Source organism: Colius striatus, chromosome 1 (assembly GCF_028858725.1).
Source record: "Colius striatus isolate bColStr4 chromosome 1, bColStr4.1.hap1, whole genome shotgun sequence".
In the NCBI taxonomy this organism is placed as follows: Eukaryota; Metazoa; Chordata; class Aves; order Coliiformes; family Coliidae; genus Colius; species Colius striatus.
The window spans coordinates 184,115,250-184,133,356 of record NC_084759.1 but is presented as its reverse complement, the minus strand read 5'-3'; the positions used below and the strand labels follow the sequence as shown (position 1 = coordinate 184,133,356).

General features: G+C 38.4%; 1 protein-coding gene across 1 annotated transcript in view; it reads left to right on the top strand.

Moving 5' to 3' along the window:
• Positions 1–18,107, top strand: part of WASL (WASP like actin nucleation promoting factor) — a 51,164-nt gene that overhangs the window by 18,051 nt on the left and 15,006 nt on the right. The window contains exons 2-5 of the mRNA XM_062017983.1: positions 8,095–8,229; positions 10,154–10,240; positions 10,789–10,885; positions 15,924–15,947. Of these exons, the coding sequence (XP_061873967.1) occupies positions 8,095–8,229; positions 10,154–10,240; positions 10,789–10,885; positions 15,924–15,947 (343 nt within the window). The remainder of the gene's footprint in view (positions 1–8,094; positions 8,230–10,153; positions 10,241–10,788; positions 10,886–15,923; positions 15,948–18,107) is intronic.

Below are 18,107 nucleotides of genomic sequence, written 5' to 3'. Positions count from 1 at the left end.
TCTTGTTTCAGAAATGATTGGAAATACATGCAGCAGCTTTTTGCTATCTCAGGAAAACTTCCTCTCTCCCTTCAAGAATGAAAAAGACAGCATCTCTTATGAAATGATTTTGTTTTTAACATGACTAACTTTGTTTATAGGTGAAAAAAAGATACTAGTTTATCAGTGTCTATGCATAGTCCATTTTTAAATCTGTGGGCAGTTATGGGAAATCAATAAATGAAAAGTAAGCATTAAGCTTAAAATTGGACACTTGTGATTGTAGCACATAAGTGCACAAACTGTAGATCTGGTGAGTCCTCTCTGTCTTCAGCTGAGTAATTTTTCGACTTGAACCAAAAAGTTTTTCTTATGTTTTTGGGTATTTACAAAAGGCTCTCTGATGTCAATTTTGTCACATAATGTGAAATCTTGCTTTAGTTTTCCTGTCTGTGGAGAAATTCTGAAAGTCTGTCTTCTGAAAATAATGTCCTGTAAATGGCATTAAAATTTGAAGACTGTTTCCAGTTGCTTAACTTGCTGAAATCTGCCAGCAAAGTTCTGAAGTTCTGTATTCTTCCTTTCTATGGGAAACTAGTTTAAAATTGTGGCTGGAGTATCTGAAGGTAACCTTTTTGCAATACATAGTTGTCATAGGTTACTAGTAATTTGTTAAATGTATCTTTAACAGCTATAATAGCTTTAAAAATTGAAGGAATCTCAGTTATCTGAATTGCAAATAAAGAAGTTTCCAGATCCTCAGTGGACAAACACTGTTGTCACATGAGACTCATTTGTGAACATTCTGGAGGCAACCTTATGCAAAGACATAAATTATAAACCAGTCTGAGAGTTGCAAAAACTTACTAAATCTAATTTTGTAGTCAAAATATTGTGGAAACCTTGAAAAGTATCTACAGAAAAGTGTGTGTGCTGTCAAGACAGTATCATCACATTCTTTTTGTACAAGATGCAGTAACCATAAATAGCCTGATCCACTGTTCTTAAGGGGATAAAGGCTAAAGGAGACAGTTGGATGCATCTATTGTGCTGCCACTTCCGTCGTCTCAGGCCATAATCCTTGTGGTCATTCGAATGAAGCTGTCAGCAAGAAGCAGAAGCAGCCTACCTGTAGGCTCAAAGGGGATGTTTAGCCTAGAGAAGAGGAGGCTGCAAGGAGACTTCATCACTCTCTAGAAATACCTCGAGGGGGAGTTCTAGTGAGTTTGGGATTTATCTCTCAAGTGGGGGTTCAAGCTGCACAAGGGTGGTTAAGATTGGACATTAGGAAGAACTTTTTCACGGAGAGAGGTATTAAGCATTGGAACAGGCTTCCCAGGACGGTGGTGGAGTCACCATCCCTAGAGATACTCAAAAGACACATAGATGAGGTGCTGAGGGAGGGATATGGTTTAGTTTAGTGATGGGCTTGGCAGTGTCAGGTTAGTGGACCTAATGATCTTGATTGAACTTGATCTTAAAGGTCTTTACAAGTGTAATAATGATTGTATGACTTTTCTCCCTCCATATGCTGTTTCCTTCTAGTTCTATACCTTCCTGTCTAAAACTACAAAAGTAAGTAATTACAAGCTGACACTTGTAAATACTTACCAAGACCTTTAACAGTTGGTAAGTACCTTGATTTGTGTTTGTATTTATTGCTGTTATGCCTGAATTGCATCTAAACCATCATAGTAGACACCCACACTTAGGAAGGCTGGATTACCTGCTGTTCAGGACTAATAAATATTGTAGGATTCTGAAGCTAATTAACCTCAAATTGTCCAAGTTTCTGTGAAAGTGCTAAGAATTTTTTTTTTGTCTACTCAAGCAAGTGCCTCTGTTGCTTACAATGTGGAAATTGTTGGGGACGCAGCCTTGCCTGTTGTTTCTGTGGCCTAATTAGTTAGGGATCATCTGAATAGTGGCAGGCTTATTCAGTTCATTTAAAAGCACCGTTGGAGGAGATTGCAGTGCATGCCTTCTGTAGGATTGCGTGGTGATGAGAACATTCACCCTGAAAGCGGGTTATCAGTCCTTCCTAGCAGGAAGGGAACACACTGTTCCCACTTGGCAGAAGACATCCTCAATGCCAAGAACATAGCTGCATTTTCCCTTGAAACAGGACCAATGTGCAGAAGGGAAATGGAACTGTCAGAGCAAGCAGAGTTTGGTTGTGTAGGCCACCAAAGGCCTTCCCTTGAGAAGGGATGGAGGTTCCAGCACCCTGAAGTAGGTTTTGTTTATATTTCTGTATTAAGTGTGATGAGATAAAATGCATAGCTGTGTTGAGCACTGCAGAAATGTTTTTGGAAGCTCCATATGTTTGTGACACTGAACACAAGGTAATTGGAGAACAACAGGAAGGTATTATCACTAACTCCAATTTTATTTGCTTTGAATAAGGTGAATTTAATAAATTCAATAATAAGAAATGTATCATTGCTTAAACATAAGCTTTTTTGAGATAAACTTAGATTTCAAGTAATACTTCTGCAACATTCTGGTTATTTTCATGTGGAATACTTGTAATCTAGAGAATGAAATGTCAGCCACCGGTGTTTTTCTCATTGATGAGTCTTAAATGAATTTCCACATCTTCTTCAATGACTCAGATAATGCTAGGCTATTAGATGTTGCCTAGCTTCCTGTCCATGTTGTGGTCAAGATTAGAGTCACCCCTCACTGAGTGGTTTCCACAGTGAAGTGTTATTTGACATTAGCATGTGTCTATTCCAGAACCCTGCTGTATGAGAAAAGACTCTTCCCACAGTTTTGATGTCAATGAATAGCAACAGTGCTTTATTCTTGAACAGCCACCCTAGGAGCAAACTGCTGGCTACCTGGTCTTGGATCAAAGAAGAAACAAGTGACCCAGGAGCACTCAGCATCATCACCTGGTCAGGCTTCAGCATGTCAGCTTAGCCATAATCCACTGTAGCAGGTCTTAAGAAAATGCCTGCCACAGGTACCTTCTCACCAGCTGCAGTATTTACCAGGACAACTTTTCCAGATACTTTTCTTTAAGGAAAAGACATCAGAAATATTGATCTCTAGTCTTACAGGATTTCTTTTACATACAACTATTCACTATAGGCTTATTCACAGAAGTCCTGAAGTAGTTAATTGTGTTCACTGTGACTTTCAGACCAAAAATCTTCCAACTGACTTTGTGAAGAAGCTACAGTCATTGTATCAGCATGTTGGGTTTATTTGGGGTTTTTTTCCAAGAGATTTCTCTGCTTAGAAACAACTGCTGCTACTTGTATTGTTACATTACAGGGCAAGGTCATTTTTTTTTCCCCAGTTTTATTTGTAAGATACTTCCAGGGGGTGGGAAGGATAACTAAGAAAAGCAAGCCTGTCATGTGCAATTAAGTTACATATGTTCAGGGTTCTGCACCTTTATTGGAAAAATGAGACTCGTAATATTGGGAAAAGAATGTAAAATGCTGCTAAGGTGTCTTCAGGAGTGCTGTGAACATGTAACGTGTAACAATAGTGAACTATTGGAAGAATACGTTAAACTTAGTTGCATTTTTACAATGACTAAAATGGCAGTGATTAAACACCGAACAGGTTCCCCAGAGGTGACTTGCAGCCTTTAAGCTTAACTGGACAGGACCTTGAGCAACTTAAACTCTCTTTTAATTACCCTTGCTGTGAGCAGGAGGTTGGTCTGGAAGACTTCCAGAGGTCACATCCAACCAAATTCATTTTATGAGTGTTTGGTCTTTGCACAATAAGCAGTTGTCAGCTGTACGTGAATACTACAAAAACCATCCTGATGAGTCTTGAAATGCTTTCTGTTGTGGTGTATACTGAGGTGGCTGAACATCCCCTTACAGCCTTAATCTGGCTCCCTCTTTTTGTTGTGACCTTTGACCCACTATGTTTTAATGTCTATAGTTCTGTGTAATTCCTTAGCTTTTCACAATCCATGTCAACCATAAAAAAATCTAGTGTGATTACACTTTCTTGTAATGAGATGTTCCAGTCTATGTTGGCATGCTTTACTGTTTTTGAGAAACCAGAGTTACAGCAAGTCATCAACTGGACAGACTACTACAGCAAATGTTCATGCCAGAAGCTAACCAAAGTACACAGCTATCTTCCTGAGCAGTTGGAAGCTATCGGTGGCTCCTGTGATCACATTCTACAAATGTGCAATGACTAGTTGTGGCTACCATTCATTTGCACGCAGAAGGGATTTTCATGGATTATTTTTTTCATATTTGTTGATCCCACATATCCTGTTAGTATGGTCTGTCCAAGGATGAGACTAGATCTGCCAGTCAGGCAGACAGAATATAACTGACACCACGAGACTTACTACTTCATAGTTCATCAGTTTTAGAGGTGTGACATACCCTGGAATCCATGGCATGTCCTCCAGCCGGAGGTTGACTGTGTTAAAGAGAACTCAGGGCTGATTCTCATCTCTGTGGCATGTCAGTTTTTGGTGAGCTACCTTATTTCTTTCCCTCATTTAATCTTTTCCAAATATATAGATATATATAAAAAGAACAAGGTCCTTGCCAAAACTCTGAAGCGAAGCAGTGGTGCCAACTTGAAAACCCTCCTTCTGAGAACACAGTAATAACTTGAAGAAACAAATCAACTTACTACATCTCAGAAAAAAATGCACTAATTAACATTGTTTAATGGCAGTCTTGTTCAATTCTGTCTGTAAAATCAATGACGTGACCTCTGTGAAGAAATACTTACATATAGTTTTAAAGCAGCCATACCTTTAAATGCAGTGCTTTCTTCAAGAGTACTGTGAGAACCTGAGCTGAGTAAATTAGTTGACTTCAAAACAGGCAAAGTGAATGTTGACATGCAGTAGAATATTGTAATTATTATGTTTGGGTAATGTTCTCAGATGCTGCAATTCCACAATTAAAATTGAAATTTTTAATTTCATTTATGTGGCTAGAATTCATAATGAATAGCAGTAGATTAAGTGTATGGTTCATACATTTTCTCAAGTTTTAAATTTTGCTAATAAGTTTTTAAGTTTCCAGAGGCTGTGGAAAAAATATTTTTTGCTACCTGTTTTCCAGAAGCTGAATAACATAAAGTATGGCACCACTGCTGTGCATGATGAAAATGGACAGTGGCTGAAGTAGAAGGAATTGGATTGTATTGTTTTCTCTCCCACAAAACTACACCTTGTGTTTTTTTCCTCCGTTGTCTTTTTAGTAAAAAAAAAGTTACAGAAGTGCAACAGTGGAATTTGTAATTACATGTTCTGACATATGAATGCCTACTTGTAAGTCTGTGAACACTAGAAATTCATGCAATGCTATGAGTAAGCTAAAATGTAATTGAACTCTAATCTTGGTAGGCCTCAAAACACCTACTTTAGATTCGGCTAAATTGTTCTCTTAACTTGTAAATTATGCTCTTGTTTGTAAGGTGTCCAAATGTACTTAAAAGTTATTGTAATTATGCAGAATGAGGATTCATTCTTTATATATTCTATTCTACTTGTTGTATAGATCCTGGTTCAAGCTTTATATGCAGTCATCATTGAATTACGTCAGTTACTGGTTTGTCCAGATAAAGCAGTTAGTGCTTTTGCTGCTAATATGATAGGAATCGAAACAGAGAGAGTCCTTTCTTGACACAGATCTCGGTCTTCTGTGCCTTGAATTTAAGTCACATAGATCCTGCTAAGACCACCCGTTTTGCACATATAGTCCTGTTTGGGAAGGTTAATGGAGCTGGACTTGTTTTGGAGTGTTGAGAAGACTTCTTGCACAGATAGTAGAATATTTGCTGTAGTTGCATGTGATGCCTTCATTACAAGAGTTGAATGGTCTGTGCTCATTTTTGTTGTCTTTGTGTCTACAAGTTTATCATGTTAACAATGAAATTATATTGGAGAAATTAAAGAAAAAGTTATCCAAAGTTTTGAACAAAAAACTAGCCAGTTGTGCCCAACATGAAATAGTTTCTTTTTGTGACATATGGGGAAAATTGGCATCTCTTATACCTGCAACTTAAATATTAGCTAACTGTTCTGTTGTGATCCTATGGCTAATTCAGGGGTTCTTTTTTTACTCATCTGCCAAGTGCAGATATGATTAAATTATTCATATTATTCTGTAGGTTATAGGGAGAGAAGTTTTACTGTACATTTAGTTGTAGGGCATTTAAGGAGATAACTGCAAAGCTTTTTTTTTTAACAGTCAGTCATGCTTTAACTTTTTCTGTAGGATACCAGGAAGCTTAGTAGTCAGTCTGACAACTTCTGAAGAGGTGGTTGTAAAGAGGAACAGAATTATAACTTGACTTGTGAAAGTTACATCACAGTTCTTGGGCAAAGATTACTTCTCCGAGGAGCAGCTGTCAGTCTGGTTGAAATTTGAAAGTTTTTTGATTAAAAAAAATGTCCCATGAAGCTTAGGAATTTCTTTTTGGTTATTTTAAACCAGCTGAAAAAAGTGACATAGTGATATTGATACTTATTAGATAATCCCATCATGCAACAAGACATATTTGCATTCCAGATGTCAACTGTTTTGGCAAGTAGTCAGTGTTGATGAAGGCAACATAATGCTTCTAGAATGGGTGGGGGAAACCTAATATGGAGCTAGTTGCTCAGACTAGGTAGGATCTCTCCAGAAGGATCTTGCAATTGTAACAGATCTGTGAAAATACCTGCTTAATGGTCTATATTTAAGAAGGAAATTAAAACTCATTGACTTCCAGGGAAAGAAATAGAGAACAAAACAGAAAAAAGTATTGTGCCCCTATTTTCAGATGGCTAACAAACTGGATTCATACAGGGTTAAGTTTCATCCCCAATTTGAGATGGATGTTGTAGGGCTAGGTAAGATCCATGTGAGAGTGGCAAGGCTAATTAAAGTGTAGGATGATGCAGGGGTTTTTTTCTTGATACAAGAATGACTTAAAACTAGTAGCACTTCCTGAACAGCAGAGAACTTAAAAGGCAAAGAAGCGTGACAAATATCTATAAAAGCATGGGCAGCGTGGAGAGGCAACTGTGACACCATTAACACCGTCTCCTAGTTTAAGAACAAGGAAGGACAGCCAACTGAAGGTAGCAGGTAGCAAACTTTCAGATGAAAGCAGGTAACTATTCACACAGTACATTAGTGACCTGTGAAATGCAGTCCTCCCCAGTGTTGTGGTGCCCAGAAGTTCAAATGAGTCTGAAGAGTGATTAGATGAATTCACAAAGGAAAAATCCAACACGCGCTGTAAAACACATCTGCTGGCTCAGGGGACTCCTGAGCTCCCACCTGCTAGTTGTTGGGGGTAAACTCCCATAGCATCATGGTATGCTCTTGTATTTTTACCTGGGCTTCTGGTGCTGTAGGAGAGTAGAACCTGTGTTAGATTGCCTTTGGTTTTTCCCATTACAGTGCTTTTGTGCTTTGTGTCTTTGACTTGGCTGCTAAATGAATATTCTTCAAAGGTACCAATTTTCATTCCCTCATGGGACTCTTAAGGTAGGACACATAAAAATATCCTGAGGAACATTCCCAGTGACTGAAGCAATCTGATGTGGAATAATCTTCATCTCTTAAAATCTCTCAATTTGAAAACAGAATGATTTAAAGCTGCCAACTGGGAACAAGCCTGACTCATGTGAATTCTCAAACCACGCGCAAGAATTTTAGGAGTTTTCTCGTTGGCATAGGCAGAAGTCATGCCAGAGACCATTTGAACAATTAAGCAATGAAGACAATTGCATTCCTGTACCCGGGAGTGTTTCCAGACACTGTGTAATTTCTAGTTCTAGCCTGAGTATTGTATTTCTGTCCAGTTTGAAATACCAAACAGAAAGTAATTTAGCTACACAGTAGGTCTTCTCTGTATGGCTGCCATAGTCTCGTTGCTGATTTTTATGAGCAAAACCAAAAAGCAAGCTGTCTAAATCTTGCCACTTGACCACGCAGAAGTGAAAATCTGAAGTGTCAAAGGGATTTGGAGTCGTTTGAACTTTACTGTCTTACCAGCCGGGAAATCTTCAAAGTTGCTGTCTAGAACGAGGAGCAAAATTAATGGTGCTTTGGTAAAAGGTGAAACGTAGAATTTGTTATTTTTGCCTTAAAAGTAATAGCTACCTTTTCTTTTTAGACGATGGCTTCAGCAGTAGTTCAGATATATGCAGCAGATCGCAATGCCATGTGGTCAAAGAAATGCTGTGGTGTAGCTTGCCTTGTAAAGGACAATCCGCAGAGGTCATATTTTATCAGAATATTTGACATTAAGGTAAGCATCTTTTTTTCTTTTTCAGACTCTTTAAACTTGATTGTATCAGTTCTCCATTTTGAATGAGTGTAGGTTGTAGTAGCTACAAACTCAGAAATTCTCAAGTAAATGGTTGTGCTCAAGCAGTGTAATTACAGTGTTTATTAATAGGCAAATGCAACTTTAAAGTTCTAAATTTATATTATTTCGTAGGTGTCAGCTTTGATGTGTCCAGTAGTCAAACCAGTGAAAAGTAGAGTAGTGTCACTGATATTGATAGCTGTCAAAACTCTAATGGGTGTCACTACTTTGGATGATATTAACAAAATAGATGCCATCTTCTGTACGGGTGGAAACAATCCTTTTGATTAGCATCATGGTGCATGTGAAAAATTGCAGGACAAACAAGTTGGGGTTGTTTTTTTTTTCCTCTCCACACTAAATATGTTCATACTGACAATCTTTGTCCTATTACAATATTTCACTCAAGACAATGGGAACTAAGAGATAAAGTCTCCAAAATATGTTTTCATAACAAAAGTGATACTGAGAAGCATAAGTCCCAGTCCCTTTGCTGAGACGTTGGAAAGCTTCCCATTAGCTCTGCAGCCAGGAACAGCTTGTTACCTGTCAGCATTCAGCACTTGAAATCTCACAGATTGGTTCAGGATTGACAGTTGGTGCTAACATTTAACTTGACTTGACTAGTCACTTGACTGTTAGATTTAGTGAGAAGCCTTTCCTTGGGTTCTGAACCATAATGCCATTTAAATGTATCAAACTGCTTTAAAAGGTGAGGTTTCTGTTCCCTTTTCACTGCTTTCAAGTTGTCCTGGGTTTGGCAGGGATGGGGTTAGCTGTGCGCAGACGCCGCAGGGGGGCGTGGCCCCGCGGTTCCCTGCCCTGGTGACCTCACACGCAGTGGGGGGGTGCCGCGGCGCTCTTCAGGGGGCGCGCCCGCAACACCGCGCGGCCGCCGGCGTTCTGGCTGCTGCAGGGCGCTATGGCGGGCGGGCGCCGCGCCACGGCCCGCACCCACGCCGTGAGTCCCCAAAAGACCGTGAGGGTTTAACCTTGGCTGGGTTCCAGGTGCCCACCCACTCGTTCTGTCACTCCTCTCCATCAACTGAACACGGGAGAGAGAAGTATAACGAAGGGCTCACAAGTGACAGTATCAACAGGAAGATCACTCAGCAATTACAGTCACAGGCAAAACAGACTCAACTTCGGGAGAAATAAATGGGCAGGAGCAGGGCCTGCTATGCCATAGGCTGCACCACAGGCAGCAGGGGAATCTCTCTTCCAGTGACCGAGCACTTCCTCCCTCTCCTTCAACATTGACCTTGGTGTCTGCAGAGATGTTCTCACGTCCTCAGTCCATTCTGCTGCTGCTGCCATTTAGCATCTGCACACCAACTTCATTATTCACAGAGGTCACTTTCATCGCTAATTGGTTCAGGCTTGGTCAGCAATGGGTCCATCTTAGAGCCAACTGGCTGTATCAGATACAGGGGAAGCTTCAAGTAACTCCTTTTTAAAGAAGCTACTCCTGTAGCCTCCTACTGCCAGAGCCTGGCTACACAAAACCACTATATAAGTCAATCCTGAAATACTGAGAGGAGACTGCAAGTTTATTGCTATTGCTGTTATCACTGGTCACTGTTACTGCTCCCAATATGACTATTGTAGGATTGAGGAACTTGAAGGATGGTTTTTTTGAAAACATCTAGGAATTTGAACAGAGAATAGTGATCTGATGTAAGAGTTTTCCACAACTCATTCACAGGTCTATTTTGATTTTGATTGAGCTCATTCATTGAGTCAGTAATGAGGTAGATGCATAACACCATGCAGCTTCCAACTCTTAATAGGTTGTATTGTGAAAGAAGTTAAACTCTGCAATTTGTCTTAAGTTTTCCAAAATATTTTTTTTTCTTCTTTTCAGGATGGGAAATTATTGTGGGAGCAGGAGCTGTACAATAACTTTGTATATAATAGTCCTAGAGGATATTTTCATACCTTTGCTGGAGATGTGAGTCTCAATGTCTTTGAATACCTATTATAAAATACCTTTGCTCAGAACATTAGCTTCTTTTAATATAAATGAGGTTTTTATTTTATTCTTCAAATGATTTATAGAAGTACAGTATTACCTGTGTTCCTTGAAGCTTTCTAAGCATATTTATAAACAGACTTTTTTGATTTCAACTAGAAAACTTAATCTATAGGACAGAAGCATAAAACGCAATTATTTATTTTCAACTCTGTTTAATGAAATTAAATTTGACTTGCAGATAATGTTTGCGAAGTGACATATATTCTTAAAGCATATATTCTTAAAATTTTACTCTGTGACTTTTGATTTCAAGCTACAGGATTTTCCTCAAATTTGTTAGCCATAATCTTTAGAAACTTGATTGGTAGGCAGACATTCCTAAGATAGAGTGTTTCACTAAGACTGGGTTCCAACTCTGTAGTAATGGCTTTTTCTGATTATACCTTCAGAAGGTGTAAGACGACAATTAAGAGTCTTTGAAACATTTTCTTAGTCATGGGTGGGGGAATATTAATGTTTTTCAGACATGTCAAGTTGGTCTTAATTTTGCTAACGAAGAAGAAGCTAAACTATTCCGCAAAACAGTAACAGATTTACTTGGACGACGGCAAAGAAAATCTGGTAAATATACAAGTTAATCTTAAATTCAGGCTTCATAATGTTGTTTTGGGGGGAGGCAGGAAGTTACTTCTATATCTGAAAGCTATTGGAGGCACAACTGCCATACCTATATTTAGAAGTAATTGTGTTATTAAAGTGTACTTTCTCTATTGTGCAAAATAATATTCTTCTGAAATAACTTCATGCTCCTTGCTGTAAGTTTCCTTGTAAGCTGAGACTTCACAGTTGTGGTGTTTGAAAATATAGCTCAGGAGGAAGCAAAAATGGTAAGCTCTCAGTGGGAAAACTAGACATCTTTCTGTAAGCTGTTTTCACATTTGACTAAACTCTATTTTAGCTCTGGGCTGTTGTTTATAACTGATTTGTTTAAATTCAGCACAAGTGGGTTGTAACAAATATTTTACCATCTGGTATGTTCAGTAGTTCATGTGAATGAATTTTTGGCACTAGGCCAGCATTTAGTAGCAAAATATCTTTTATTCAAAATTAGTATTCTTGGTGGAGGACAAGAACAGGAAGACATAATGTGTCTATAGTGTCCTTACCAGCACAGGATAGCCGGAAGCACAGTGTACTTTTTGCTAGCTTCAAGATTCCGTAAAAACGTGGTCAGTGTTTTAAAGGGAGCTCAGGCTTTCTACAGATCTTCTCCTGGCCCTTTTCCAGGGAGCTCAGAAAAAACTTGCCTGACAGCCAGATGTCCATAAAGAATAAGGTGATAGAAAACATAGACTGGGAGCACGTGGATGTGCCTGGACTTGCTGTAAGTTGTAGTGCAAACTTGTGTCCAAGCTGCAGGATGTGTTTTTGTAGTCCACTCTGGAAGTGAACTGCTCTAGCAGTGCAGTGTAGGCTAATGTACAGGGAAAAAGCCTTTGTCTTGGAGTGCCATCCTTGCAAGTATTCTTGGGAACCTCCACGTTCTGTATGTGTTCTGTTGGATTTCATCCAGGTAGGGTGACTCAAGTGCAGGACATTTGTTCCAGAACCTTAAATAGCTTCTTTAAGTTTTCCTCTGCTCAGAATTAGAATAAGTTTATAGGGTTTTATGAGAAACAGGGTAATGGAGAAGTGAAACTAGTAATGTTTCTCATGTTTGTTGTATAAAGGTAATCTTTCATTGACTTGCATAGCTTGAATATTATCAGACGTATGTTGTAGTTGTACTCAATGACCCATGTGGTTGGTCTCTTCCAATCTAAACGATTCTGTGATTCTATCACCTGTTCTTGAAGTTTCACTCTTAATATGTGTCTATAACAGTGCTATGGTGCACAGGTGTGACTTGGGAGGAGATATGTTTGCCACAGCAAAATTTATTTCAAAGTAGTGATTCAGTCAAACACTCCTGTTCACTGGACAAATGTTCACCACAGACCTTCCAAAGAAAGCTATTTTTTACAGGACCATATAAACTTTTTGTGTTTACTATTTGAGCTAGTATCTTTGTGTCCTCAAACTCATGTTGTGTGATGAGCTTACTCCATCATACATTGTATTTTAACAAACAGCTCCCCCTCCCTGAACACTTAAAACTTGAAGACAATTTCAATTAGACAAAAAAAACCCCAAAAAACCTCCTTCCTTGGAGGTCTTCAGGATCCATCTGGACATATTCCTTTGTGACCTGATCTGTGTTGACCTGCTTCTGCAGAGAAGTTGGACTAGATAATCTCTAAAGGTCCCTTCCAAGCCCTACCATTCTATGATTCTATGATTTCTTTTCTTGTTAACAGCTGCAAAACGAGAATTAAAAGCAACCATGAGATTCCTCAGTCAGGCCACTAGATGGAGTTCTGGATGTCATTGTGCCAATCTAATTCTGCTTCTTATATTACAGGCTTTGCACTTGCCCAGCTCACAGCTGATTTGCTGTTGGTGTACATTTATATACTTATATATTTTTTTAATATAAAAGATGTATTTATATTATATACATCTCTATTATATACATCTGTGTGTAAAAATTGTGTATTATAAATGTGTATATATATGTGAGTATTATCATGCATCTTCTCAAGCACAGAGGTAGTAATCTGGTCTTCATGCTCTTCTGTTTTAATGGGATTTTTACTCCTGTGCCTTCCAAAATATGTTTCATTTCATAGTAATGCAATCCTGACGTGCTTTCAACTGAAATGAGGACTCCATGGCATCACTTAGCAGCCTGTTACACTGTTCAGACCTTGCAGAGAGACTTTTTCAGGAGTCTTATGTAAAGCTTACGTTGTTGGAAGGTAGCAAGAACAGCAGTTTTGACTCATGAAACTGTGTCTTGGTGCTGAGACTAGTACACAAAATACTGTCTAACAGCTGCAAGCAAGAAGAGGCAACAGTATTCTGCTTTTCCTCACTGGGTATGAAATACACTTGATTATACAGAGTCCCTGGAGTTCCAGGGAGGTGAAAGTTTTCCAAATAGAGAATGTACAAAAGCTTGCAAATGCACAAAATACCTGATAGAGAACAGAATGAAAGATAAAGGCAGAGAAAGAATTACTGATGTGTTCTTTTGATCTTTCTAATATAAGTCTGGTTTTCATCTATCTAAAGTGTGATTTGTTTATTTAGTTATGTAGTTATTTTTTAAGTTGAATTAACTATTAGCCTTAGCTTAGGAAGAAATTACTCTTAATTAGTTAATTTCTCTGATAGCTGACTTCAACTTCTACATTTACTTCTTAAACAGATCCCAAACAGTTCCCCTGGTAACAAGGGTGAACACAGTGTTTCTCTTCTCAGTGCTTGTCAGAGAAGCACATTTTCACTTCGGGTATTATTGCACATAGGTACCATTAGTTTTTATTATCTTGCCTCAGAAATGTTCATGTGTGTGCACACACATATCCCCTCCACATGCTGAACACTCAGCCATAAAAGGACAGCAGAGGCTTGTAGAACAGAGCCTTGCTTTTAACTGCCTTTCTGATGTAGGAGGCTTCTTGACTGATTTTTATGGACCACTTGTAGCCCATGGGTGCAAGCAGTTAGCCCTTTCTGCAGCTGTCTTTTTTTCTCCACAGTCTTTTTAGCTTCCGTTGCCATTCCTAACCCACTTTGGGTCTTGATTTGAGGATTTTTTTTCTGTCTTTTTTTTCCAACTTTTATTTTTGCTACCTGGGAGGTAAGGGAATCTCCTAAGTGCTCAGCTTGCATTATATTAAAGTCTCAGCAGAAGTCATTCTTGTTTCCAGGATTACTTACTGAAGGGAACTGTGTTTCTTAGAGGTAGGCAGCTAGTGACATTGATTTGTTTTGAATAATTAGACTCCTTCATCTTCAAAAAAGAGGTCTGCCATTCTCCATTCAGATGACCTGCACATAGATCAGGAGTTCATATTTTCTAGTCAGTAGTGGGAACCACAAAAACACAGAACTAGTATCTTTGGGCCAGAAATTAATCTTTTATGTCCCGAGCAAAAAATTACAAGAATTGTTTAAAATGTCTTGCTTTGGTTTCCTTTGTCTTATCTCTTATACTCTTCTAATAAAAATTGTAATGAATTTCCATTATTTGGCACAAGGCCACTTAACGCTTCCTATGAATACTTATTCTTTTTGCCAACTTCCCATCCTGCGCCCAATGACTTGCAGTCAGTTCTGTACTCTCCTTTGCTGTTTTTGAGTTGTTGGTTAGAGCTCTCATTGTGTTCCAAAAGTTGTTTGGTGGGGTTTTTTTGAGTTTTGTTTGGTTTTGACTACAACATTGTCTGCAGTGTGGTTTCTTAATATTGTGGGAGGAGAGAACACAGTATTTGGCAAAGTCTTTTTTTTAATTCATCCCCTCAGATCTGATACTTTTTTCTGAAGCACCCTTGCAGAGGTTCTCCACCTCTCTGCCTAAAACTTAACCTCCATGAGCTAAGAGGCAACTATCTTTTAGAAGACTTGCTCATCAAAAGTTGATTCTCAAGGGGATTTTTTCACCTTCCTCTGAAGATACCTGCTGATACAAGTAACTCACTGGTATGATAGCCCACTGATACAAGGCTGACTTCCCTTGGGCACTTAGGATTGTTCATTTTTAAAAACATTGCAATTACAAGGTCAACATTGTCTCTGGAAGCACCTTCTCCTTTCCTCTTATGTTTGTGTCTTTTTTTCTGAGACTTGCTAAAAAGTAATAATCTGTTACAAATTCTTATTACAAAATCCTTGGAAGTCCGGTTAGATCTCAGATACTTCCTGCAGAGGTGGGAGGGACGTACAGCCTGCCTTACAGAGCTGTGTGTGGTGATTTGACAAATTGCCCATGTGGGTACTGCTAAATCTGTAGTTTATTTTAGAGTGTGTGTAGGTACACAAATAACTGTGTGTTAGGGGTTTTGAAAGATGTTTGCAGGATAGGTGAATGTAACTTGTGATGGATAGGAATTACTAGTAAGTGAAGGAAGTCTCCTTTAAAGGAGATTTTAATGTTACAGGCTGATAAAGTCTTGATATCTGTGAAACAGTTTGGCATTGTGAATTCATATCAGTACTAAGGAGATTCTAGTTCTGTTCCATAGTGTTCTGTCACCCATCAGATAACACAGGTAAAGTGTCTTGGCCCTCTTTGTCTTATTTTTTTTGCATAAAACTAAATGTAGTATGTATATATGTATTTTAGGTTCTGTGGGAGAACAATAATGTCTAAAAGGGTTAATTATATTTCAAATAAAGGTGAAGGAACAGTGACATTTGGTGGAAGTCAGAAAATGTAAAGATCTTGCTTTGATAGGTTGTACCGAAATAGCTGCTGCATTTAATGTTTCATCTTCAGAGTTAAAATGTCTGATACCAACTCAGTGGCTATTTCCTTACACTTATACTCAGTTTGCTCACTTGAAATAAATGCTCATTATCTAATATTGGGGGAGGAGGGGGAGGTAATTTTTCTGAAATGCTTTGTTTCAACTGTGTAATAAATAGGCTTTAATATTAATAGATTCTTCAGTTTGCATTCAAGGTCATTGAAAGCTTCACTAGAAACTAAAACTTAGAACTATTTTTTTCCTGCAATACCTATGAATAAATAGCTCTCTTTCTTTTTCAACAGAAAAAAGACGAGACCCACCAAATGGTAAGCGTTTTGCATAAATCGCTGCTTTTTACTTTTTCTTACTGCTGTCACTTGCTGTTTATGTATAGCTTTCTTTTGGACTTGTTCAGGATTGCCATGTGGTGGCAAAAGCAGTAAACTCTTGTTCTGGAAGTTAGTATGTTTATTTTGTTTCTTTTCTTTGGTATTTGTTTAGCTGTGGCTTGAAAGACTTGCAGCATAGCTGGCATTCATAAAGAATGTTTTCAGAGGAGCATGTTTTGTTGCAAATAGGACAGAGGCCCTTTAGCTTAAACTGAGAAGAAAACTTTTTACCTTGCATTTGCTACTTAGTCTTCAGAATATGCATATATAGAATTGCTATACAAGAACCTTGCTGAAATTAAAAGTTAGTCTATTTATCTAAAGGCGGGGATAATGACAACAGATTTCATAAACCATCTCTAACATTGCCATTGAGTGTATCCATCTGGCTAACCATATAACACAGCCTTTTGGTCACCTGTCATATATTTGTCAGTATTAAACTTTTTTTCCAGGAAGGATTATTGAATCTATTTGCCTCTCAGTAATATCTCTCACTGGCGTGATATCATGCTCCTCAGGAAATTCTCTAATTAAATTGGTGGAAGGAGTGAAAACTATATGTCAATTTGATCCTAAAGTTTGTTATCATCTGTTATTAAGTGAAAAATGCATCTCAGTGGATATCAAGTTTGGAGTCTTTGGGGTTCTGAGCTCACAATGAAGTTAAAAAGTGATTTCTCCTGTGTTATATCTGTTGATGATCCAGATCATAGGTCATATCATTGTATCTGTTATCCTTGCTGAAGCAGCAAACTGTAGTCAGCTGGATCACCTCAGGTGCCCTGGTGGCCCAAGGAGATAGTCTTAAATTTGTACCAACCAAGACATCCACGCATCTCAGTAGGTCACCAAAATAGATAATCCTTAACTAATTCTGAATTATGGGAACTACTGATCTCTTTAATATCCAAATGAAGCTTCTCTCACGTGGAATACTTCTCAACGTTACTCTTTCAGGCAGTCATCAGTTTAGGTCAGACATTTTTAGTTTCAATTCCTTCAGCTGGGACTGAGTTTAGTTATCAAACAATCATAGTAACACCATCCCTGATCGTATTATCAGCTTTTCCAGGCTTTCAGAAGGTTTTAACTGTTATGCCTTTTGAGCAGCATTTGCTTCTGCTCACGTAAACAGCACATCCCTGATAGCAATGTCTGCAGAGCAGATGGGAATTAAAACAGCAGTGGTGACTGTGTAGTGCCACCTGCCACAAAAAGTTTAGCTTTTGTCTCTACTGTAAATGTTACCAGCAGTAACACAAACAATTTGCTTGTCTAGTTTGATACCTTCTATTTGGAATGAAATTTAAGAAAACTAAATCTGCAAAAACTTCTGTGCTTAAAATACTCTTATAATTAAACCTGTAAGACATCAAGCAACAACTTCTTTAGAAGAAAATACTACATTACTAAACTTACATTCACTGATCCTATGCCTTGGCTATTCTGTGGAATACGTAGATTTATGCCCAGTGTTCGAGGTTTATAATCACTATCTAAAGCTCTGAGCACACTCTAGTCACAGGTGAGACGTGCTCAAGGCATGAGTTATAGCCTCTGCCTTTCAGTGTCTGGAATTCAGACTAGAGCAGATATAACTCAGCATGTAACTGGGGGGAAAAATGGTGTAGTATCAGCTGGTTTTTTGCTTACTCTCCATATGCAATAAAATTCTATTGGGGGGAGAAAGAAGGAACACCTGTTTTCTTGTACTGAGTAACAATACATAATTACCTTTAAAACTTAAGAACAGTCACATTTCTGTATTCATGTGATTCATGCTTGAAATACTATGGGGAATTTTGTTTTAGTGCAGCTTGTTTGTCAGGATTTTCTGCATATATTGAAGCTGCATGGAAAAAGCACTCTGTCTTTTCATGTGACGTTTTCGATGGTACGGATTTAAGTGGGGATTTTTTGTAGAAGTGCAGGATTAAAATCAAATTGGCATTAACAGTTATGTAAAATGTATCAGTCTGTAATTTCCTGAGATTTATGTTCTACTCATTTGCAATAGCTGGGTCTCGTTATGCAAATGCAGATGAGTTACGGTAGTTGAACTGACCGCTTAGTGAAGTTCTGGATGAAACACAG